Consider the following 22,497-nt stretch of genomic DNA (forward strand, 5'->3'; position numbering starts at 1 on the left):
CAAGGCCCAGACCAGCAAGCCTGCTGGATGGCTTGCGGGCTGGGACCTCAGCGCCAGCCATAATGGCGCTGACCGTGGGATACTCAGCGCCAGCCCACCTGGCGCTGAGGTGGGACTTGGCCGCAACCCCCAAGGCCCAGACCAGCAAGCCTGCTGGATGGCTTGCGGGCTGGGACCTCAGCGCCAGCCATAATGGCGCTGACAGTGGGACACTCAGCGCCAGCCCACCTGGCGCTGAGGTGGGACTTGGCCGCAACCCCCAAGGCCCAGACCAGCAAGCCTGCTGGATGGCTTGCGGGCTGGCACCTCAGCGCCAGCCATAATGGCGCTGACAGTGGGACACTCAGCGCCAGCCCACCTGGCGCTGAGGTGGGACTTGGCCGCAACCCCCAAGGCCCAGACCAGCAAGCCTGCTGGATGGCTTGCGGGCTGGGACCTCAGCGCCAGCCATAATGGCGCTGACTGTTGGAAACTCAGCGCCAGCCCACCTGGCGCTGAGGTGGGACTTGGCCGTTTCGGCCGTGGCCCAGCCCAGCAAGCCTTCTGGATGGCTGGGCTGGGACCTCAGCGCCAGGTGCACTGGCGCTGAGTTTGGACATGTCAGCGCCATTTAGCATGGCGCTGACGTCCCAGCCCTGCTAAACTTTAGCAAAACTTTGCACACAACAGAGGCAAACATCAAATCACAGAAATTTACAGGCAGTAATATATCCAGAGAACCATACAAAACATACATCCATCCATCAATCCCAACATCATTCCATACATCCATAGAATCCATCAATACATCCATATATGAAGTCCATATATATAAGAAATAAAAGCATCCCATCGATCCTCGTCTATACATCCAGTCGAGTCCATACATCCAGTCCATACATCCATCGAACCATGCATCAAGTCCATCCATCTATCCATCCATCCATTGAACCATGCACTCACCTCCTCCTACCTCTAGTGCGAGGACGAGGCACGTCGGGGGTGTACCTCTAGTCCTGCGAAGGAGCCCGCCGGCGTCGTGGTCGAGACGGGCCGGGCTGCGAGATATCCGGCTGTGACGACTCTGGTGCGTCCTCTAGCTGCGAGGGACCGAGCTCATCCGCCTCCTCTTCTCTGTCCTCATCCCCTTCTTCCTCCTCATCTCCTTCCTCCGCCTCTTTGTCTTGCTCGCCCTCCTCGTCACCCACCTCCCCTTCTTCATCCCCCTCTTGGTGGGCATGAGCATGTTCGACCACATCAGTCGACCTGCAGCCGAGCCTTGCTGCCAACTTCCGACATCGCTACCGTAGTCTCTGCATAAAAAATAATCCATGTTAAGTTATCGCTTTTGGAAGAAAACACCGTAGTTTCATCTCTTTCCAACGATTACCTGTAGGGCGTTGCGGAGGGTGCCGCCCTCTCCTTCGGAGCCAGGAGCCGTGCCTAGCGCCACTCCCGCGTCGTTGACGGTCCGCAAGAGCTCTCGAGCCTGTAGGATTGAAATGAAGTAAGTCACAACATATATGGCATTGAAATGAAATAATATACAACATTAATGCTAGAAACTAACCACTCTGTCGCGAACAGGTCCCGTCTCGACCGTGGTACCTAGACGGGTACGAGTATCGTACTCGTTCTGCTCCTCAACATCCTCGGGGTCATCCGCTATGTCGGCTAGTGTCCAAGCCGGACGTAGGACAAGACGGTAGGTCCTGTGGAGCCACGCCAAGTACAAGTCGAACTCCGTCCCGTTGTGCTGACCCTGGTCTGGTACTCCATTCTCCTCGAACTTCTCCCATTGCGTGATATGATCCTGATGGTAGTAAGCCCAATCAGTCACCTTCTTGTTCTTCCGACGGTCCACCCTGCACGTATGCAAAATGTCCAACTCAAATATGTAGTAAATGTTGAAGTGACTGATTGGGCAAGCAAAATAAATTGTTAAGTGAAATTACTAACTTGTGTAGGTCGATACTCGTGGAGAAACGGTGCGGGATTGTTTGAAGCCTCCCGAATTGCCGCATCACGCGGTGGCACATCTGGAACTCCACTGCATAGAAGCAGATCAGTGGGCACCGTAGGGTCTTCAACGCATCCTCTATATGGCACATGGGATTCAGTTCTAGCTCGAGCACTTCCTGTGCCTGATATGGCATCCACACCACCTGCAGCAACAAAAATAAAACACATTGAAGCACATTTAGTACTATATAGTAAGAAACCATCTTCATGTGTGATAGAACCCCGAATAGCTTACATGTTCTGGCTGTAGGTAGTCCATCTCGTTTGTGTAGTGGTAGTACGCCAAATTCCTGCGGCCTACTACTGGAGATGGGGCCGATTCCCACAGGTGAGCTACAGTGGGACGTCGGTCTGCATCCTGGTGCGGCCAAGCCTGATGGGTCCTCCACATGGGCCGACCAACTGGAAGCCTCATCCACATCCAAACCTGCGTCACATACGTTAGCTTCCAACATGTTAGCAAGAAATTGAAATGTTATGAAACATAACATGCGTGAACTTACCTGTAGCAACCAAACACAGCCTGCTAGGTTCGCGTCCCCGCCTTACCTTCGGCAAGCATCACAGAGTTGCCGGTACAACCAGGCTAGGGCAGCCGACCCCCAGCTGAAGGTACCCGCCTCGTCCCAGTCCGCGAGCAACGGCAGCCACATCCAAGAAGCCATGTCTCCACCAGAGTCAGGGAACAGAATACTGCCGAAGATGTACAGCACGTACGCCCTGCAGTATCGCTGTACTGTAGCCTCGTCTGCCTCAGCGGGACACTGACCGAAGTTGGCTCGCAACCAACTCAAAGGAACCCCTGATGTCTTCGTCTGCCTCTGACCATCAGGTGCCACTGGAGGCTCCAGACCAAGGTACTCCTCGACCCTCTCCCTCCAGTTCCCCGACGCTGTGTCACCTGTAACCGGAAATTAAATGGAATTATTAGTAATTGCAAAAAAATTAACAAATGAATACGAAGACTCGTTAGTAATTCCCTGACGCTGTGTCACCTGTGACCGCCTGACCCCGGATAGGAAGACCCAGGATCATGGCGACGTCCTCCAGAGTGACCGTCAGCTCCCCGCACGGTAGGTGGAAGGTGTGTGTCTCTGGACGCCACCGGTCCACTAGGGCCGTCAGAGCAGCAGCGTTGTACAGAGGCACCGGTCGCTGCGCCATGGTCACGAACGCCAAGAGCTTCGCCCGCCGTAGGTACGGGACGTACCGGTCGTCGAACAGTATGTGCGCCGTGTGACCTCTGACTCGAAGGGTCTTCAAGCGCTGCATCAATAGACAAACATAATAACATAAAGTTAGCGACAATATATCATATACAAGGGTTGTGGAAAATACATCATGCAACTAGGAACTTTAATTTTGGGATTGAGCAAGAAAACTGAAAAGAAGATCTGTGTGTTTACATGCTCTGCTTTGAGGCTCCTGAACTTTGATTTGAGATATCTCTATGATGGATGATCTATCTGTACAAACTAAAATCAAAGAAGAAAAAATAAATTCGATCATAAAAAAAATGGAATATTGTTGATGCTAACCTCTCCGCTGGCAATCTGTGGGGCCCGGTGCTTCTCCTCGTAGAAATCCTCCAACCCCGGAAAGTGCTCCATCCTGCAAATGAAAATGGAATCATTAGTAATTGAAAAAATATTAAATGGAAAAATCACAATGAGAACGGAAAGGAGGACAACAGAAAGTAAACATTGATGCAACAATATGAACTTAGCAAATGAATGTCATCCAATCCCACCTGTGTGCTACCCTCACCACCTCCCCCCGTCCTACGGCGCTTTTTCGGTCGATCCTTAGACTTGTCTCGCTTCGGGCACCTAGTTTTCTTATGGCCTAGTTCGTGGCATAGCGAGCATCTATTTTGCATGACCGGCTCTGAATTTGTATTGTTCGGCTTTTGTGACCGTCGGTTGGCTGAGCCTTTGTATGCTTTGTCCATATCGTTCTTGAACCTTCTTGTCCTTCTTCTTCCTCGTGTGTTGTTCTTTAATGACAAGTCGGGCACGAAGAACTCTCCATCATAACTTGGCCACTGCGATGGATCTAGGTAAGGTTCAAACCTAGGGGAGTACGAGTCCTGCACAGCCTTATTGGAAGCTTCATAACACATTCGGGGGGCCACCTCCACATCCAAACCTCGCAACTTACAAACGGTTATCATGTGGGAGCATGGCAAGTGATGGAGCTGAGGGAACTGACAACTACATGTGTTATCTCTCGCAACCACGACGTAGTGACGTCCACCCCATTGAACCCCAGCCGCCGTGACTCCGCCTTGCTCGCTGACCTCATACTTCATCGAAGGGAAATCAAAACATGCTGCTCTTTGCCCCAAGGTTCGTCTTTGCTGCTCCTCCAACATGTCCTTAACTTTTGTGGGCCACTTCTTTCCACACAGGATATCTACAGTTGCCTCTTTGTGTCTATCGACAAACCAACTATTGCACTTTGAAAATGTGTATGCCACAATAGCTGTAACCGGCAGTTTCCGAATGCCTCTCAATACATTATTGAAACTCTCGGCCATATTACTAGTCATGATGCTATGACGACGCCCGTTGGTATCAAATGCTCTTGCCCATTTGACCTTAAGTGGCATATGGTCTTCTAGCCACTTCTTTGGCCTCTCTCCGACCACACCCATGAGGCGTTTTATCTCATCTAGGAACAATGCTTTCTCATTTATTTGACATATGCGCTCAAGATCTTTCATCTGATCAGTCGTAGCTCCAGCTGTGTAGAAGTTAGCACAGAAGTGCCTCATGCACCACCTGTGGTGAATGGTTAGGTGATGAGGCATGATGTGGATGATGGAGTTCAAAATGCCAGGGTGTCTATCAGAAATTATACACACTTCTCTATTAGGACCGATCAACTTGTTTCTCAACATGTTGATGAACCACTCCCAGTTGGATGTATTCTCCTTCTCTACCAGAGCAAACGCTAAGGGAACAAGATGTAACCCGGCGTCGACCCCTATTGCCGTGAGCAATGTACCTTGGTATTTACCGGTTAAGAAAGTGCCATCAATTGCTAGCACCGGCCTCAAGTGCTTGAATGCTTCTATGGACTGGCCAAATATCCAATATGCACGTCCAAATACTCGCCTCTGTACTCCATCCACCATCCTGGACTTCTCGGGATGAGCCTCAACACGGAAATGCATGGTAGGGTTCTTTGCTTTGATGGCACGCATCAGTGTAGGCAAGCGAACATACGCCTCGTCCCAATCTCCCCAAATGACCTTCATAGCAACTTGCTTAGCACGCCATGCTTTGCCATACGTAGGCCGATAGTGCCATATTTGCTCAACTGCCTCGACAATCGCTGTTGGAGATAAAGTTGGTTCAGCTCGCACAAATGCCTGTAACCTGTTTCCAATAAACCTTGAAGTAAGTTGCAAATGCTTGCCGGTTACTTCCGCACTACAGCATGTGTGGTCTTCGCCCACCCTAGTCACCCGCCACCTATCTCCTCCACTCTTCCTTGCATTAATCTGCCATTTGCAATGGCGATCGAGACAAGCCACAGTATACTTTACTGACGCGTTAGATTCCTTCACATGGTACGGCCGGTGGACACGGATAGAATAACTCTGTAGCCATATTTTCAGATCATCCATCGATCGAAACTCCAACCCCTTCCTTGGTTCATCACACATTGGTTCGAAGGCACCGTCATATTGTGGATCCCCATCAGCAATTGCTAGCCCAGATCTGGTAAGATCCTCGAATTGTGTTATTTCCGGGTTTCTACCCACCAGTTTCGCAAACACAGTCCTTTCATGCTCTGACATCTTACGCACTGGACGATCATCATCGGAGTCGGAAGCGGACTCATCCAATTCATCCTCTGTATCATACTCCAACCAGCCTGGGTTCAATCCACTGCGTATCATAGCCTCCTCACACTCCTCTCGGGTATAGAATTTCAGCCTAGCCAACTCCCTTAGGCCCATACTTACATTCTTAGCATTCGCTTCTTCCTCAGGCAACTCCACATCATCTCCTACCTCCCGACCATCCTCAACATCTCCTTCCTCTCTTACCGGCACATTCTCCTCCACATTAACTTCCTCCCTTAACGGCACATTGTCCTCTGCATGTACTTCTTCCCTTAACGGCACATTCTCCTCTGCATGTACTTCCTCCCTTACCGGGTCATTCTCTTCCCTGACCTCCACATCCGCCATATCATTTACTCCCTCGCCCCCCTCCACGTCTTCCTCAATCAATTCTTCCTTCCTACTACACCTCTCCGACAGTTCGTGACAGCTAATGGGTGATTCTATAAGTTCTTTCTTCCCTATCCTACCATCTTTCTTCCATGCAAACACCTCAAGAGATTTGAAATGTGACCCCAATACTATATCTATATATGTTTGCCATTCGATCTCTCCATTCAAGTCTAACATAAATTTATGTGACATGACACCGCCGCCCACATCGTATCTCCCTTGCATACCAACCGACTCATCATTCCAATCCAATTCATGCTTGATGCGAGACATTAACTCCTCAAAGGTAGGCTTCGCAAAAAACACTAATTGTCTAACTGTCATTCCCTCAAATTGGCTTCCATGTGTACTTTCATCTACCACACAACCACCATAATGAAGCCGGACCAATCTATCCATCTACAATTTTAAACCCATGCATAAACATTAATTACTTGAAAATAATATGTAATTACCATTGCAATACCAATACTTCAAAAGCTAACAACATGTCTAATTTTTCCAATAAATAAGTACATTACTCAAATACTACACATTATTGATAAAAAAAAACTCTACTCCTACAAATTACCTACCCTTCACCACACATCAACCCCTTTCAAACCCTCTCAATCACCACAAATCCATCCCACATCCTAGGCCATCACCACACATCCATCTCCCATCAAACCCTAGTGCATCACCAAACATCCATCCCAAATATATTTTGTCAAATGTATCAATAACAACCAAATGGATAAAGATATGCCACTTCCACACTTCATCCCCACCCATATTATCCATCTAATAATCCATCCTTAGCCAACTATTATCAAACCACGTCTACAACCAAAACAATGCAAAATATCCAATAAAACTTTGGGGAACTTAGGGTTTATAGAGGGGTTTACCTTCTCTTCCGATCCCAAACTCAATGTCGCACAAATCACCTTCGATTAGAGAGGTTTTTGGGGGAGATTGGGCGAGGAGAACGCGGTGGCGACCGAACCCTAGGCGGGCGGCTGGGGAAAAAACGGAGGAAGAACTGGCTGGGGCGGCCTCGGCCGGGCTCTAAGTAGCCAAGGTCAGCGCCAACTTACTTGGCGCTGAGGTTAGGCACCTCAGCGCCGAAGCGGTTGGCGCTGAGGTAGCTGCCACGTCAGCTAGGGGATCGGCCCGGCCGCCACGGTGGCACAATGTCAGCGCCAGTCCCGTTGGCGCTGACACGGCCAACCTCAGCGCCAATGCGCTTGGCGCTGAGCCGACGGCCTAGTTTTGGTTGAAGTTTTTGGCAGGGGTTAGTTTCGAATTAAGTTTTTGAAAAGGGTCAATTTGTCAAAAAAACGGCATATTCATTCATTCGTACTTGTACGTGCGGCAAGCAGACTAGAGTGTGTGTCAGAAATTGGGACCCAAAGGAGGCAAAGGTAGATCTGGAGTTTCTGGACTTACATACCTATAGGGAGGGAGTGACTAGTACTCCAGTTTGGGAGCAAATGTGGGGGAAATAGCTTGATTGATGAGCTATAATAATAAGCTGAGAGGGTGAAGTGCGGTGCGGAGGCAAGACGACCACATAATAATAATAAGAGTAACATAACCAAAAAGACAAGCAGCATCTCTCTCTCACGCGCTGCTGAATCCATCCCATCCACATCTCATCCCATGGACTCCGCCGTGCGACCGCCCGTCGACGCCGAAGAAGCCCGCCGCCGCCGGAGCACCGACTGCATCTACTTCCTCGCCTCCCCGTTGACCTGCAAGAAGGTCTTGCCTTTCCTTTACTTTCCTCCTCCTTTCCTTTTTCTTTTCATCCATCTTTTTCCCCCCTTCTCCTCTTGCTCGATTACCTCCCGATCTGCCGCTTCTCTCATCTGCTACACCCACCCCCTCTTTCGATCTGCCTTCCCTCCACTCTATCTTGATTTCTTTTCATTCCCTTACTTTTACCTTTGTAAGTCTTCTTGGGAAATTCTCTCTTGTAGATTAGAAAGATGCTACAACAGTAGATTCGTTTGCCCTTTCAACTAATTAATTAATTCATTAATTCATCTGTATATATAGCGTATGCGATGAGATGACATGTCCTCAGCTCGCACAAAACTTGTGTTTGTGCTAGGTTTTCGGTTCTACTACTACTTACTAGGCTAAGCTCAAGGCCGGGGGGGGGGGGGGGGGTGCGGTGCATGGCTAGGATCCTCATGTGCTGTGGTGGGGGACAACAAAACATTTCGTCGCTCTTCATCACATCCTTTACTTACCTCACCATCTCACCTGCTTATTTTCTAGCTATGTGCCCAATATTAAGACAATACTCCACTAACCCATAAATATAGTTCTCTTGTCGGTCTCTCCATATGCACCTTGCTTCAATATTCATATATGAAAACTTCCATTTTTGAGTAGATTATCACGGAGTACGTCATCGGTTCCAAGCCAGAGATTTATTTCATTTGTCGTTTCTAATGCGTTGCACCTTACTGATTCATTCATTCTTCACCTGCAATGCTCTTTAGGCTGTGTTTAGTTCACATTAAAATTGGAAGTTTGGTTGAAATTGGAACGATGTGATGGAAAGTTGGAAGTTTGTGTGTGTAGGAAAGTTTTGATGTGATGGAAAAGTTTGAAGTTTGAAGAATTATTTTGGAACTAAACACGGCCTTATTTCAATATACTGACATCATCTTTTTCCTTTACTCACTCAGGGAAGTGAATGTGAGTACCGTCATAGTGATGCTGCCAGGATGAATCCTAGGGATTGCTGGTATTGGTTCAATGGCAACTGCGCTAATCCTAAATGCTCATTCAGGCACCCGGTACTCCCTTGCTCTCCGTTTTTTTTTTCTTCAACCAAAACTACTGCAATTATTATATGTTTAGTGCCACTGCGAAACATGCCGACACTGTAAGCTACTATATAAGTTTCTCCAATTAGCTTATTCTTGTGGCAACAATTCTTGTACACAACTGCACATGATAATACTTACTCAATCAAATACTACGAGCAACCTGGGGTTGATAACTAATAATCTTGCTCACTTTTCAGCCGTTGGATGGCCTGGTCGGAGCACCCACAACACCACGAACATCTCAACAATCTGCACCACAGGTTTCTGTGCCTGCTCAAGCTCCTGTGCCTAATCCTGCCAGTGGCACAGCCAAGCAAGGAGTTCCATGTTATTACTTTCAAAAGGGCATGTGCGTAAAAGGGGATAGGTGCGCCTTCTTGCATTTGCCACAGGCTACTGGAAGTCCTGCCCCTCAGCACACAACAAAGGTTTTTGCTCCTGCTTCTGTGCCTCATCCTCAGTTGAAGAACTCGTGGACAAAACCAAACTCTTCTGCTCAGCAGAATGCACCTCCTGCCATATTTGACAAGCCTAAGGACAGTGCTCATAATGGCAAAACTGCTCAGAAGCAAAATTTGACAAACAGGGCTGGTCACTCGTCAGGAATTATTCATGATAAAAAAGGTTCTTATATGCCATCGGGTGTAACAAAGAATTACCGACCTCCACCCTCAACTGGAGACGATTTAGCTGAAAATGGTGTGGAGATGGGTGAATTTGTGAGGGAACCTTCTCCTGGTTCTGATGTTCTTACTGGTGGTGCTGATGACAATACTGAACAGTCACTCAGGGAAGACCGTGGTGCTTACCGTCGTACTAACGGGGAGCAGCACATTGGGATGCTTAGGCAAACTCATGATAGTTATGGATTTGAAAGGTCACACAGAGGTTCAGCTGAGAAATTGTTGTCAGAGAGTAGGTTTTCTCAGAGAGAACCTATGCCTTTGACTGCAGACAGTTCAGATTTGCGGCAAAGGCTATTGAAGCAAAGAAGGCTCAATAATCCCAGATCAGGGCAGGTCTCTGATAGACATAATGTCTATCCTGAGGATGAACGCCATGACCGTCATCGTCAGCGTGGTGAAGAGCAAGCTTCCAATGACGGCGTCTCAAGCTCTCGATTGCGTGGTAGAATAAGACTTCCAGCGGAAACAACGTTTGACAGACTTGGCTTACAGCCTGAGAAAGAGAGAGACAGAGGGCCTCGAGCTAGATTGTCACCACCAAGTCAAACAGACCTTAGAGGGAAGCTTCATGATAGGCTAAAGGCTAAACCAAATGAGGATGTATCTGGTAATGTACAAAGTTCTTTGTCAAAAGCAAATGAAGATGCTGAATCGTTGAACTTTGCTGGGCCAAAGAGCCTTGCAGAGCTGAAAGCAAAAAAGGTTGCAGGCAGTTTAATGAAGAGTAGTCGTTCTTTAACAGGGCCAGTTCGAATGACATCCGAAATAGTTACCATCAAAGACTCTTCGGACCCTGTTCTGTTTGATGGCCCAAAACCATTAAATGCCATCCTGAAGAGAAAAAGAGAGGCAGATTCTGGAAATGCTACCGATTTTGGCAGCAAACGGGAAGAACATTCTGGGGGAGATGAAGAAGGATCTCAGAATGATTTCCGAAACATCGAGGATGACATAGTTGGAATGAACACCGAGGGGAATGGAGAAGAAGCCTTCCAACCTGAAGACGATGTGGTGTATGGCGACAGCCTGTCTCCTGCGGATGACATTGCTGCTGAAGCTGCAGACGATGCGAGCAGGGAGCTGGAGGAGCAGCAAGATGTAGAGACAGCAGAAGAGTACGACTACGAGATGGATGACGTTAATGCGGCGGAGGAAAATGACTACCAGGAGTATGAAGACGAAGACGATGATTTGGAGGACGACGACGATTTCGCGCGCAAAGTGGGTGTGATGATCACTTGAAGCTGCGTTGCAGTAGGCGTGCCACTATATATGGTATGACCGAAGAATTGAAAGATGTGTTAGTATCCCTCCCAACAAGATGTTGGTCTGTTTTTCTTGTGGTGCTAGATACTTTTACTTCACTGCGCCAGAGAATTCAGCTAATAAAGTTGGGAGGAAGATAAAATTGGCTCATCGGAGAGCTTGTGTTTCAGCCAAGAGGCGGCTGCTTGTACTCTAATGTGTGGGTGTGCTCTCCTCTGCCTGCTTGTGTTGTTGTATCATTAGTTAAATCAAAATGACCTAACAGGTTACACAATGTACTACTTCTATTTATATTCATCAGTGTATAAGATGATAAAAGGCCTTGAAGCCTTTTCTTTCTGGTAGAGAATACATTGCTCTTACCTCCAGATTTAACATTTCATTTTTCTTGCTTTTGAATTGTGTATCTCATATTGCAATTTCGATCTGTGTCGCTTTGCTGGGTCGAACACAGCAGACAGTTCATTCGCGTATATTTATGCACAAGAAAACTGTCACCCTACAAATCGATGCCTCAGATAGCAAACAGACAAGTCATGGCGTCTATTTTTCCGTCTTAAAAAGTAGAGTAGGAGATGAGCTCAAAAAGGAGGACGAGAAGAAATTTATCATCTAAACATATTATCTTCGAATACTCCTACAAAGTATTACATACATATCACCGTATAAAATCTGCCGTGCGGTGTTTACATCACCTTTGCAGTGGCTTCAACAGGTCTTTGAGAGGCCCTCGCCGCTGAACATTCTTGGCCTGCTGTTTCTCTGCGTTGCAGCTGCAGCTGCTGGTGTTGAGGTTTTCGCCGCAGCCAAGGCAGAGACCTTTGCAGGTGGGACTGCACAGGGCATCGAGCGTGATCTCCAAGTGAATGATGTCCCTGATGTGCTTTGAGATATCAATCTCCTTTTCTCCAGCTGGGAAATGCAGCCGGTCATCCCAATCTATATCTTCATCGTCTCCATCTTCTTGGCTTCCGGTTAGCGAAGGAGCTTTGGTTTGTTCTTCTTCAAATATCGTGCCGAGATCAACCACATCAGGTTCCTCTACTCTGTCTTCGGTCAGTAAGAGGGAAAAATTGGCAAATATACCTTGAGGCGCTGGCTCAGCACACCTGAAAATGAAGCACAGTGCGTTTCAGTATAGCACTATCAACCTTGTCTTCAAGTTGTGCCAGAATTAAATTAACCAAAAAAAATAGCCTGTTTCTACTTTGTGAACAACTCATGTATTGTCAACAACGAAAGTGATATTCACTGAATATATACTAGTTGTTACGTCAACAAAAAAAAAACTAGTTGCTTCATATTCAATCCTCCATAAACCTTTATTATGCAATTACTAGATATATATTATATTATTTCAAGGTTTGCACACAAGAGCAGCTTAGTCGGACAATAAATTTGGAAACTTCCCACAATGGTTGTGAGCTAAAAGAGAAAAATACTGTATTACCTACTGTATGAGAGATGAAGTTGAGATTGTTGTCCTAAAGTTTTCCTCCTACGGAATAGTTATTTATTTGTTTGACTAATTTAACGAAAAAACTCACAGCTAGCTTCAACTTAAAGTGAAGATATGCCAAATGTAACAAACTAGTACTAGCTGTATGGAGCAGTGAAGTGTATTTGACCGGTAGGCAAAGTCCAATCCAGCATGGACATAGAAGTGAAAAATTGCACAAGACAAAGCTAAAAGGGTGGGTAATATGATGTATTTATGAACAGTAGTAGAGGTGATAAGTTAAAAAGATTGTTACTGTACTTGCCTTTGCCTAATGAAACCAATTTCTTTGGGTCATACTACTGCCTTGTCTAAAAGGAAAGGAAAAGAGAGGTTTACCCATAGCAACCGAGGGTGATGACAGTGCGGACGATGCCGTCGAGGCGGAGGCGGCCGCGGCGCCTGGCAACGTCGAGGGAGACGAGCACCGGGGTGTCATCGTCCTTGGTACCGGTAAGGTTGGTGGAGGAGAGGATGAGGATTCCCATGGTGGCGGCGCGCGCCCGAGAGTGAGTGGAGGAGAGGTCGCCAAGGCCGAGGCGCTCCAGTGTGGTGGCGTACTCGAGGTGGTGAACCGACGCGTCCCGCCGGTACACCACCGCGCCCTCCCACGGAGAACCCTCCTCGTCTTCTTCTTTCTCCTCCTCTGGGTCGTAGTCGACGGTGAAGAAGTCGTCGTCGGCGGCGGCGGCGCATGGGGAGTGGGAGAGACTAGGAGAGGGTTGTGGTCGGAAGAAGAAGGAGCAGGTGTGGTGGAGTGGGGTCATCGCCATCGGCGGGGGAGGGGTGCAGGTGCGAGTGCGGCGGAGGACCAAGGGCAAGGCTCCTGCGACGCCCCCAATGCCAAACCCAATCATCATCATCTTCTCCACCCCCCAAGCTTCTTCTTCCTCCTCTTGGTGCCATCGGCCATCCCATCCTCTCCCGCGTGTTGTAGGGCCCATGGGCTGAATCATTTAGTAAGGCCCAAGGGATGCGCCGTGGTGCGCGGAAGTAACAGCCCATCGCTGCTCATGGAAATGCCAGTTTCTCCAAAAGACGCTATGTTTATAACAAGTAAAAAAACACCAGTAACAAAAAAAAAAGCATGTACTAGTATCTATCTATCTATCTATCTATCTATCTATTATATTATTAAAATAGCTTTGAATAAAGACACCACGTTCGCTGTCGAGGCTAGTTAATCGAAGAAAAGAGAAAAAAGCTACACCGTTAGATTACAATGAATATAAATTAAAGGGTGTAGGTTTATCAGAAAAAAAAATTTTATCAGTACGAAACAAAGTCTATCCAATACATAATAGGAAAGTTACTCTATTATATTATTAAAACAGCTTTGAATAAAGGCACCACGTTCGCTGTCGAGGCTAGAAATTCTCACATTAATCGAAGAAAAGAGAAAAAAGCTACACCGTTAGATTACAATGAATATAAATTAAAGGGTGTAGGTTTATCTGAAAAAAAATTTTTATCAGTACGAAACAAAGTCTATCCAATACATAATAGGAAAGTTACTCTAATCTTTCACGTACGTGCATACATGCATGTTGGATTCCTAATAGTATTTGGACAAGGATGCTTTCCGATTGGGTGTGGAAAAAAAGGAAAAACAAAAGATGCACAGTCCATGGAAGAGTACATCTAGACTCAAATCACTTAATTAGCCAGATAATCTTGCTGTCACGCAAAAACCAGGCGCATTAATTCATCTTTGATATCAACACGTACACCTACACGATAGATTGTTGGTAATAATTTTGTAGCTTACTAAAAGTTTTTTTTCTACTTAAATACATATTTAAGGAGTCTGTTCACTATATTGGAACTAGAAAAAAAATATATGCACAATTACATTTGTTGTTTAATTACGAAGGGTTTAAATTTACTCCATTGATCATACTTGAAAAAAAACATTTACTCCAATAATCATATTTGAAAAATTCTACACCACTAATATTGGTTGATTTAATTTATAATAAGTTATAACAAAACATATATAGTATATAAGTTAATTGTATAAGGAAAAAATATTTCTTGGCATAATAGACCACCTTAACAAATAATAATTATAGACAAGCTAGCTCGAACGGGAAGGAAAAAAAACACAGTCCCTGTCTTCATAAGAATCTAGCACTTTGTGAACCCTTTAGTTGCATGCCATAAGAAAATAAAGATAACTCACCTATGTCGTAGGTTATAGACTTATAGTACTTAAAAGAACAATTTTCACGGAAAACCCTGAACAATTTCCATTGTGTGTATTATATTTAGTTTCCTATGGAGGCTACAAAATCCCACATTAATCCAAGAAAAAGAGGAGAAGAGTTCGAGTAAAAATACATCTAGAAATTATTGAAATTCGGAATAAAAAAATATGGAAAGAAGAGTCCATGTAGAACACAATTAAAGATTAATTAAAATTTGGAATAAAAAATAGAATAAATTCCAAAATTATAAAAATAAGAATAATAAGAGTTCAAGTAAGATTACAATTTTCAAACAATAGAAATTGGAAATAAAAAGAATAAGAAATATTGAAAGATTTCCCACTATACAGCACAATACAAGATTAATGAAAATTAGAAATAAAAACTAAAATTAATTCAGAAATTAGAAAAATAAAAATAAGAGTTCAACTAGGAATATGGTTTATAAATAACTAAATTTAGAATAAAAATAAAGACTATTGAAAGAAGAGACCGTCTAGAACACATTAGGAAGTTAATGAAAATTTGGAATAAAAAATAAAGTAAATTCTAAAAAATAGAAAAATAATTATAAGTGTTCAAGTAGGAATATAATTTATAAATATCAAAATATTGGAATGAAAATATGATTTTTTTTAAAAAAAATAGTCCATATAGAATACAACGATGAGAAATTGCAACAAAGAGAAGAGAAGCAAGCCCGTAAAGGAGTAGGGTGGTGGCAGTTGATGGGGCATAAAAAAACTATAAACAAAATTCTAAATAGAATCCCAATGATGATTAAGAGGAGGGATAACGGCAAGCCATTAAGTAACCGGTCACGACAGTTGGCGGGACTTCTACAAAGTAAAAAAAAATAAACCACAACGACAATCATTTTCGATATTTAAAATCTCAATGATAATAAAATTGAGAGGCACCATGCGGGTCGCATAGGAATACAGTGGTTGAGCCACCAACAGTTGGCGGGTCTTATAGAAAGTAAAAAATAAACTCCAATGATAATTATGTTTGATTTTCAGAATCCCAATTACAATAAAGAGGAAGGCACTGAACGGGCCGTAGAAGAGTACAATAATGATGTTTGACGAGACTTCTAAAAATTATAAAAAATAAAACCCAACGAGACAATAAGAAGTCTTATTTTTTAAAGTTTTTAAGGAGAACGAATAAAAAATATGGTAGATCGCTCGAGCAAATAAATGGGCGATAAAGAAGTAAAAGTAGTGATTGGTGTGACTTTTAAAAATCAAGGGATGATAATGTTCGGTCTTTCAAAGTCCTAAGACAATAAGATAGCTATTTAGCAAATTTTAAGTAATATTATATGTAAAAAAACCGATAATTATGTATGAATGCTAGCCGCGCAATTGCGCGGGCCACCCAGCTAGTTATATTACTAGTTTACAAAAAGAATACCCTGCAACGCAACCAACGCTACGCACAAGTCATCATATGATAGTCCGTCTTGTCAAGATGAGAGGAGCTACAACACCATTGGTTTTGGTTACAGGGTGGTGGACTGGTGATGACGCAAAATAGAGTACGCATCACAAAGATAAAGATGCTATGATCTCTTTTGTCCGCCCTTGCGCTCTTTCCTTCTCTTCAGGCCCATCCAGATCTCCAATGTTGTCATGATACTCCTGCATTGGACAAGCAACATTACTACATGAACACCCACGGTGGTTTAACACCTCTTCTACTCAGGTTTCAGCTAAAAAAAAACTGATTTCACTTTGGGCCACCAACACGTTACACATTAAAAACTTACACTTGCACACTCCATCTACCTTTCTAGACACCATAAGCGGCAAACCCTTACAAAATCAAAACCCAATGCGCATACCTCAAGTATATCCTTAACGTCATCCTTAGTCAGTTTGTTCTGTCTTAGAAGCAACTCTATTCTTGTTCTCATCTGTGAATTGCTGAAAATACATGGCAGGGTCAAAAATATGAGTATTGCACTGCACACCCGACCTCCTAACTCAACAGAGCAAGAAACACTCAAGCTTCACTTACCCAGAGTGCCATATATGCCCCAGAATAAGTGCAATTAACTGAAAAAAACAGCCACAATTATTATAGACACTTGGTAAAGTAAATAAACTAAAGGATCAACCAAGAAAGCCATACAAGTAAGAAAACAACACTTTCAAGTTATTACTATGGTACCTGAAGTGTGTAAAGACCAGCTTCTAGCTTGCGATTGTAGCGCTCATCTTCATCCATCTGAGATAATGAGAATGTAGCTATAAGAATTTTTCATCTGTTCAAATCTGAGACAAAAAATCACCGTGGGGGCTTCCCCCACTGTTTCCGGGTCAAAAAAAAATCTGAGACGAAGGCAACTAGGTAGATAAAAGCACCTCTAGATCATCTAAATCAAGACTGTCAAGTCTTTCAGTCTCAGCTTTCACTCTTTCTGAATACCTGCAAATGAATGAGCAAAGCATGGAGGATAAAGCCAATAGCAGAAAAACACAAGCAATTTTCTTAGTTTTCTTCAAACGAAATATACCTTGTGTAAAACTCCATCAAACGGTCTATCTTTTCACATTCATTCTCAACAAATTTTCCTAGTAACCTGATTCTTCGTGAACCTTTTGTAATACCACCTAAGAAAAAAAAATGCAAAACACCAAACATGAGGAAATAACTAGATTAATAGGGTGTCTGCAGCATCAACAAACCTATATATAAGTAGCACAGACAGGAACAGAGTCCTTAAATGCAAAAGGCATCGGCAGTATTATGTTCAGAAAGAACTCCCCACTGAATTGAATAATTAACTACAGAAAGAAAACATGATTTTTCAATATAGATGCAAACATGATTGTGAATTAACTACTATAGTGTGGTAAAAACCACTGAGTATTCAAGTTCAATGGTGATCTTCCCAGAAGTACTGTTAGATCATTTAAATAGAATAACTGCAGCTGTCCAAATATGCAGTTAAGGCTTGAAATTTTTGCATGCTACGCTATACACTTGGGTTCAACCTTAAAAGGCCAGTATGATTGAAACGATCTGCTATTCAACTACTCCCTCCATTTCACAATGTAAGTCATTCTAGCATTTCCTACATTCATATTAATGTTAATAAATCTAGATAGATATATATATGTCTAGATTCATTAACATCAATATGTATATGGGAAATGCTAGAATGACTTACATTGTGAAACGGAGGAAGTATTTAGAAAATCAAAGGTTGCATCCTCACTTCCCCTAAAGAAACTAGTTTCAACAGTCAATCATGTACTAATGTCTGTTAAGCTGATTTATATGTATATTGTTGATTCGCAGTTGCAGGTATCATATACAGAAGCAATCTGGATGAAGTGTTATAATACTAAGGAGCACCATAAAAATATAAACACCCATATTGGAAAAAACCTGCTTGCTTACCAAACAATGAAGCAATTAGTGAAATGACCCGTTCTTCTAGTGCTTCCTGATAACTCTCTTTTTTGTTTTTCTTGTTCACAGGAATCTGAAAAACCATATCCCGAAATAACTGAGAAGCACATAGGTGATTACCTCATAAAGCAGTTACTATAAGTTAAAAATGGAGACGAATAAAGATGTCATGTAGCAAAGGTCTACTATAAGCTGTTTTTCAGTTGAAACAATAAGGTGTATGCTACTAGTTAACAGCATTTGTGCAATAGAAAAAAAAAAGGAACCTCACATAAATTTGATCAAGTGGACTGAAACTGAAAGGCAAACAGGATGCTCTGTTATAATTTGAAAAGGCAGCAGCATGTGTTTCAAGTTACTTAAATCAGCAATGTATGTGTTTTCCATGTAATGTTGGTTGAAAAGGCTGATGCAGTTGAACCACTTTCATCCATTTTCAGATTTACTTCCCAATAGAAACTGTAACTGCAGACCATAAGAACATATGGCCGGGTTAAAGGTAATAGTGATAAATTTAATTCTCTTGCATATTACTGCATCACAGCATTGATTGATGTTCACAATTGAAACTATATAGGATTTGATCAGTATAGGAGTATACAAGCACTTTCATCCATTTTCAGATTTACTTCACAATGGAAACTGTAACTAAAGAGGATGAGCATATGAGGCTTCAGGAAATGGTTATCAATTTAGTTATCTTGCATGTTAGTGCATCACAGGGCACCGCATTGATTGATACTCAGCATCCGAAATCTTATAAATGAGAAGAGAAAAGGAGTAGCAGACACTTGCCTTACCCATGAACGCAGCAAAAGCGGTCTTCAGCCCAAGTACATCAACAAAGCGCTCGCAAGCAGGTGGGAACCTAGTCATGGCAAAATCGAGGGTCCGGATGGCAGAGCTGTATGCCAGCTTCTTCTGCTTCATGATGATGATCATGAGCTCGACGCCCTCCGCCTTGACAAATCTTTCCTTGTTCTCCATGGGCATGAGCACACAGCAGAGGCAATCGAAGAGGTTCTCGAGCATCTCCTCCTCATCAGAGGTCTTTGGGTCCCTGGACTTGTACATGGCAACGGCCTGCAGCAGGCCGTCGACTCCATTGATGTTGCCCAGGCGCTTCTGGTTGGCGGGGCTGTCCTGTAGGAGGATGGCGAGGATCTCGGAGGCGTACTGCTTGTTGGCATCGAACTCGCGGGCCTTGAGGCGGGCGAGGAGCCAGCGGAGAAGCTTGGTGCGGTCGCAGACAATGTCGGCGAGTTGGGGGCGGAGCTCGAGGAGGTTTTCAACGACAGAGAGGGTGTGGTGGACAGCCTCGGCTTCGTCGGGGTCGGCCTCGGAGAAGCGGGAGAGATTGTGGACGAGGAGGTCGAGGGCGTTGGCTTCGACGAGGGCGTCGGCGAGGGAGTGGAGGCCGGCGAGGTCGTCGGGGTCGTCGGAGTCGGTGAGGTCGGCGAGGAGGGAGGCAGCGGCGGCGGCGAGGTCGGCGTTGTCGTGGGTGAGGAGGGAGGAGAGGGAGGAGGCGAGGCCGAGGGGGACGAGGTCCGGGAAGAGGTCCGGGGCGCCGGCGAGGAGGCGGAGGCGGTCGGTCTCGGCGTGGAGGGCGATCTCGGAGTCGGCGAAGCGGGCGGGGTCGTCGGGGTGCTTCATGCGGGCCTCGAGGTTGTCGCGCAGGCGGCGCTCGAAGGCGAGCAGGAGGCGCTTGGCGGCGCGGAGGTCGAGCACCTCCACGTCGTCGGCGCCCTCCAGGGAGGAGAGGTCCACCGCCCCCGCAGCGCCGTCGTCGTCGGCGTCCGGCCGCTTGCGCTTGTGCGCCGCATCCATCGAAAGGAATAGGGGGAGGGGGAGAGGCTAAACCCTAACCCTAGCCAGCGAGCGCGGGGCCGGAGGCGGAGGCGGCTGCCGCTGCGGAAGAAGAAGAGTAGTAGAGCTCTAAGATTCGTGCAGTGCCGGATGACTAGATGATATGAGGCTCTCAGTATACTCGCAGCAGCTACTGATGACATACAGTATGTTAAAAAACAGCAGCAGATTGAGTACTTTGATCAATTTCTGGGCTGGATTATCATCAACATGTTGCAATGCAACTACAAATGAGATCTACAAATAGATAAATGCTTTCATCAATTGATTGATAACCAGATGATCGAGATGAGGCATTCATTTCATACATGACAAGCAGATTAGAGGTCAGAGGAGAGACCAGCACATCACATACGTAGCTCCATAATACTAATACTCTACCAAGAATTAATAATAAGAAGAAGAGTAAGCCGTTACATTCATGAAAATGAACAGAGAGACCAGTCACAGGCCAAGAAAAAGCTATTACTAGTACTTGCCTTAGGAAGGTACAGTAAGTTAAAAGTTGTTTTCTGACCAAAGGATGACTCTACAACCAGAACGAGTAGCATTCAGGTAGGCTTTGTCATGCCTTGGGGGGTTCTTCGTTCTATCCACTGGAGTAGAACCCAGCAGCAAGTTTTTATATTAGCAGGATCAGATGAGCAGCACGCCTGCCATAAGCAGCGGATGATGGTCGCTTTCATTTTCATTTCTTGTGCGCCCTGTAGTCTGGGGAGTTTGGTGGCAATGGTGAAAGCGGGTGCCTCGATGATGAATCTGCACCATTGAAATCGATGGTCCGACCCACTGGGCTCGTATCCTTCAAACTTGATGATTTGCGCTTGTGCTGCAACAAACATATACATGATGACATCAAACTTCTTTCCAACCAACATTTTCAACAAGAGACAAATTTTCCTTGCCAGTTTATACCTTGGTGGTGGACGCACTGGAGGAATGCTTTCTCTCAGACCGGTGCTGTCGCTCTTTCTCCAACAGAGCCAACAGTTTTTTGTTCTCTTCGTCAAGAATCTTGTTTTCCTCGAATAGCAGCTTGACCTTCAATTGAACACAAGAAAATTTTCTAGCCATCAGCCAGGCGGCACAGGTTTCTTAATGATGCAGAAATGAATGCAAGGACAAGAGTGTTTCACTATCTTACCTCCTCCTCTGCTTTATTAAGATTGATCCTTAGGTTTTCCTTGTCCTTGTGCAGAGCTTCAACTTGAGTGGTCAATGCAGAAAGCTGCATATGGAATTAGAATCAGAATAGATCAAGCAGGGGGCAGACGGTGCTATAGCATTTGTTACTAACATCTCAACACACGAGCTTAGATGATCAAATAGTTAAAGCAGAATATTCAACAACAGTTGATCAAATTTTTACTAGTTTTTTTTTGGGATCAAAGAGGAACGAAGCCGTTTCCCTCATTTACATTAATAGAACGGCAGGGTTTACTACATACTAGTAACAGAGAACAAAATTAAAAAGAAAATGCAGGCCTCCGCTCTACTGGTGCCATCCCAGCAACTTGAGGCTATCCTGAAGAAAACCATCTACTGGCAGCAAAATTTTACGACATTAAAGCGAAACATGTACTGAAGAGTTCTCAATCCAACAAGACCACATCACATCTAGTAGAGGGAATATTAATTAATATTCATACTAGGGTAAAAGAAAAGAAATTCACACACATGCCGCGCCAAGAATGAAAGAAAGGGGATGCGAAGGAGGAAGGGTACTGACGGTGGTGTGGTCATTGAGGCGTGCGCGCATTTCGTCGTTCTCCTTAGCGAGGTCGTCGCAGGACTCCATGGCGCGTTCGAGGTCCCGCTCGTAGAGGGTGCACTCCCGCTCAAGCTTGGTGGAGTGGGAGGAGAGGTCGTTGTAGGCGGAGACCATGGTCTCCTTCTCCTCGATGCAGCGGCGCAGGCCCGCGGCGTTCATGGTGGACTCCGCCTGTGCACCAGATCCAGCAGAGCAAGAGCAGTTGCAGTTAGGGGAAAGGGAAAGGGAAAGCAGATTGGTATTGGTATTGGTACTAGATTAGAGATTAGTTACCTTGAGCTGTTCGATGCGGCGTGCGGCTGCGCGGAGGTCCTCCTCGAGGACGAAGACGTGGTCCTGGAGGCGGCGGCGATGGTCCTCGGAGGCGAGCAGCTTGAGGCGGAGGGAGCGGTCGGAGACGGGGAGGCCGAGCGAGTCGTGGATGGAGTCGCGGATGTAGTCATCGGCGCCGCCGGGGAGAGGGGTAGAAGAAGCATCCTCCTCTCGCTCCATGGATGATCGCCTTCTTCTCTTCTCTTCTTCCGGCGGCGGCGGGGGCGGCGGCGCCGACGAGGAGAGGAGAGGAGAGGAGGCGGCGGATGAGGGTGAGGGTTGGTTGATCGATCTGGAATTTCTTGGGGAAGAGAATGTGGGATCCGGATGGATTTTGAACTGAACCCGCTGGATAAGGCCGGGGTGACCGTTGCTGCTATTATTGGG

The 22,497-nt window shown here is 45.3% G+C and overlaps 6 protein-coding genes across 7 annotated transcripts; 1 reads left to right on the top strand and 5 right to left on the bottom strand.

Moving 5' to 3' along the window:
• Positions 1–1,336: 1,336 nt before the first annotated feature.
• Positions 1,337–2,522, bottom strand: LOC136351059 (serine/threonine-protein phosphatase 7 long form homolog). Its single transcript, XM_066307193.1, has 4 exons — positions 2,237–2,522; positions 1,939–2,144; positions 1,550–1,844; positions 1,337–1,468 (listed from the first exon to the last, which is right to left on the bottom strand). The coding sequence occupies exons 1-4, from the start codon at positions 2,420–2,422 to the stop codon at positions 1,349–1,351; spliced, it is 807 nt and encodes a 268-aa protein (XP_066163290.1). The 5' UTR covers positions 2,423–2,522; the 3' UTR covers positions 1,337–1,348.
• A 33-nt stretch (positions 2,523–2,555) lies between these two features.
• LOC107280076 (uncharacterized) lies at positions 2,556–6,649 on the bottom strand. Its single transcript, XM_066307192.1, has 5 exons — positions 3,752–6,649; positions 3,540–3,612; positions 3,408–3,467; positions 2,997–3,267; positions 2,556–2,902 (listed from the first exon to the last, which is right to left on the bottom strand). The coding sequence occupies exons 1-5, from the start codon at positions 6,647–6,649 to the stop codon at positions 2,899–2,901; spliced, it is 3,306 nt and encodes a 1,101-aa protein (XP_066163289.1). The 3' UTR covers positions 2,556–2,898.
• Positions 6,650–7,788: 1,139 nt separating this feature from the next.
• Positions 7,789–11,398, top strand: LOC4331248 (zinc finger CCCH domain-containing protein 19-like). Of its 2 annotated transcripts, none has more exons than NM_001423873.1 (3): positions 7,789–7,996; positions 8,935–9,045; positions 9,276–11,397. In NM_001423873.1, the coding sequence occupies exons 1-3, from the start codon at positions 7,895–7,897 to the stop codon at positions 11,004–11,006; spliced, it is 1,944 nt and encodes a 647-aa protein (NP_001410802.1). In that variant the 5' UTR covers positions 7,789–7,894; the 3' UTR covers positions 11,007–11,397. The 2 variants fall into 2 exon arrangements, with proteins under 2 accessions (NP_001410802.1, XP_015626089.1); XM_015770603.3 differs by lacking the exon at positions 7,789–7,996 and adding an exon at positions 8,004–8,183 and having other exon boundaries at positions 9,276–11,398.
• A 151-nt stretch (positions 11,399–11,549) lies between these two features.
• On the bottom strand, positions 11,550–13,398 carry LOC4331249 (large ribosomal RNA subunit accumulation protein YCED homolog 1, chloroplastic). The gene is made up of 2 exons (XM_015770604.3): positions 12,868–13,398; positions 11,550–12,139 (listed from the first exon to the last, which is right to left on the bottom strand). The coding sequence occupies exons 1-2, from the start codon at positions 13,389–13,391 to the stop codon at positions 11,722–11,724; spliced, it is 942 nt and encodes a 313-aa protein (XP_015626090.3). The 5' UTR covers positions 13,392–13,398; the 3' UTR covers positions 11,550–11,721.
• A 2,639-nt stretch (positions 13,399–16,037) lies between these two features.
• LOC4331250 (uncharacterized) lies at positions 16,038–20,098 on the bottom strand. Its single transcript, XM_015767131.2, has 8 exons — positions 18,957–20,098; positions 18,150–18,234; positions 17,260–17,356; positions 17,108–17,171; positions 16,914–16,970; positions 16,761–16,798; positions 16,585–16,666; positions 16,038–16,381 (listed from the first exon to the last, which is right to left on the bottom strand). Exons 1-8 carry the CDS (start codon positions 19,986–19,988, stop codon positions 16,286–16,288), a joined length of 1,551 nt encoding a protein of 516 aa, XP_015622617.1. The 5' UTR covers positions 19,989–20,098; the 3' UTR covers positions 16,038–16,285.
• A 293-nt stretch (positions 20,099–20,391) lies between these two features.
• Positions 20,392–22,435, bottom strand: LOC4331251 (uncharacterized). The gene is made up of 5 exons (XM_015767132.3): positions 22,072–22,435; positions 21,757–21,969; positions 21,172–21,255; positions 20,943–21,068; positions 20,392–20,856 (listed from the first exon to the last, which is right to left on the bottom strand). The coding sequence occupies exons 1-5, from the start codon at positions 22,288–22,290 to the stop codon at positions 20,716–20,718; spliced, it is 783 nt and encodes a 260-aa protein (XP_015622618.1). The 5' UTR covers positions 22,291–22,435; the 3' UTR covers positions 20,392–20,715.
• Positions 22,436–22,497: the final 62 nt, after the last annotated feature.

The sequence above is a fragment of the Oryza sativa genome, chromosome 2 (assembly GCF_034140825.1).
Source record: "Oryza sativa Japonica Group chromosome 2, ASM3414082v1".
Lineage (NCBI taxonomy): Eukaryota > Viridiplantae > Streptophyta > Magnoliopsida > Poales > Poaceae > Oryza > Oryza sativa.

Excerpts from the sequence above, each read along its gene's own strand:
- LOC136351059 (XM_066307193.1), bottom strand. The coding sequence starts at position 2,422 with ATGTGGATGAGGCTTCCAGTTGGTCGGCCCATGTGGAGGACCCATCAG. Across the intron at positions 1,845-1,938 it reads ACGAGTATCGACCTACACAA|GGTGGACCGTCGGAAGAACA; the intron begins GTTAGTAATTTC and ends GCATACGTGCAG. Across the intron at positions 1,469-1,549 it reads GACCTGTTCGCGACAGAGTG|GCTCGAGAGCTCTTGCGGAC; the intron begins GTTAGTTTCTAG and ends TCAATCCTACAG.
- LOC107280076 (XM_066307192.1), bottom strand. The coding sequence starts at position 6,649 with ATGGATAGATTGGTCCGGCTTCATTATGGTGGTTGTGTGGTAGATGAA. Across the intron at positions 3,613-3,751 it reads GTGGTGAGGGTAGCACACAG|GATGGAGCACTTTCCGGGGT; the intron begins GTGGGATTGGAT and ends TTTCATTTGCAG. Across the intron at positions 3,468-3,539 it reads CACAGATTGCCAGCGGAGAG|ATAGATCATCCATCATAGAG; the intron begins GTTAGCATCAAC and ends TAGTTTGTACAG.
- LOC4331248 (NM_001423873.1), top strand. The coding sequence starts at position 7,895 with ATGGACTCCGCCGTGCGACCGCCCGTCGACGCCGAAGAAGCCCGCCGC. Across the intron at positions 7,997-8,934 it reads CCCCGTTGACCTGCAAGAAG|GGAAGTGAATGTGAGTACCG; the intron begins GTCTTGCCTTTC and ends TTACTCACTCAG. Across the intron at positions 9,046-9,275 it reads AATGCTCATTCAGGCACCCG|CCGTTGGATGGCCTGGTCGG; the intron begins GTACTCCCTTGC and ends CTCACTTTTCAG.
- LOC4331249 (XM_015770604.3), bottom strand. The coding sequence starts at position 13,391 with ATGATGATGATTGGGTTTGGCATTGGGGGCGTCGCAGGAGCCTTGCCC. Across the intron at positions 12,140-12,867 it reads ATCACCCTCGGTTGCTATGG|GTGTGCTGAGCCAGCGCCTC; the intron begins GTAAACCTCTCT and ends CTTCATTTTCAG.
- LOC4331250 (XM_015767131.2), bottom strand. The coding sequence starts at position 19,988 with ATGGATGCGGCGCACAAGCGCAAGCGGCCGGACGCCGACGACGACGGC. Across the intron at positions 17,357-18,149 it reads ACTAATTGCTTCATTGTTTG|GTGGTATTACAAAAGGTTCA; the intron begins GTAAGCAAGCAG and ends TTTTTTTCTTAG. Across the intron at positions 17,172-17,259 it reads TTGATGGAGTTTTACACAAG|GTATTCAGAAAGAGTGAAAG; the intron begins GTATATTTCGTT and ends ATTCATTTGCAG.
- LOC4331251 (XM_015767132.3), bottom strand. The coding sequence starts at position 22,290 with ATGGAGCGAGAGGAGGATGCTTCTTCTACCCCTCTCCCCGGCGGCGCC. Across the intron at positions 21,256-21,756 it reads GCCTCAATGACCACACCACC|CTTTCTGCATTGACCACTCA; the intron begins GTCAGTACCCTT and ends TTCCATATGCAG. Across the intron at positions 21,069-21,171 it reads TTAATAAAGCAGAGGAGGAG|GTCAAGCTGCTATTCGAGGA; the intron begins GTAAGATAGTGA and ends GTTCAATTGAAG.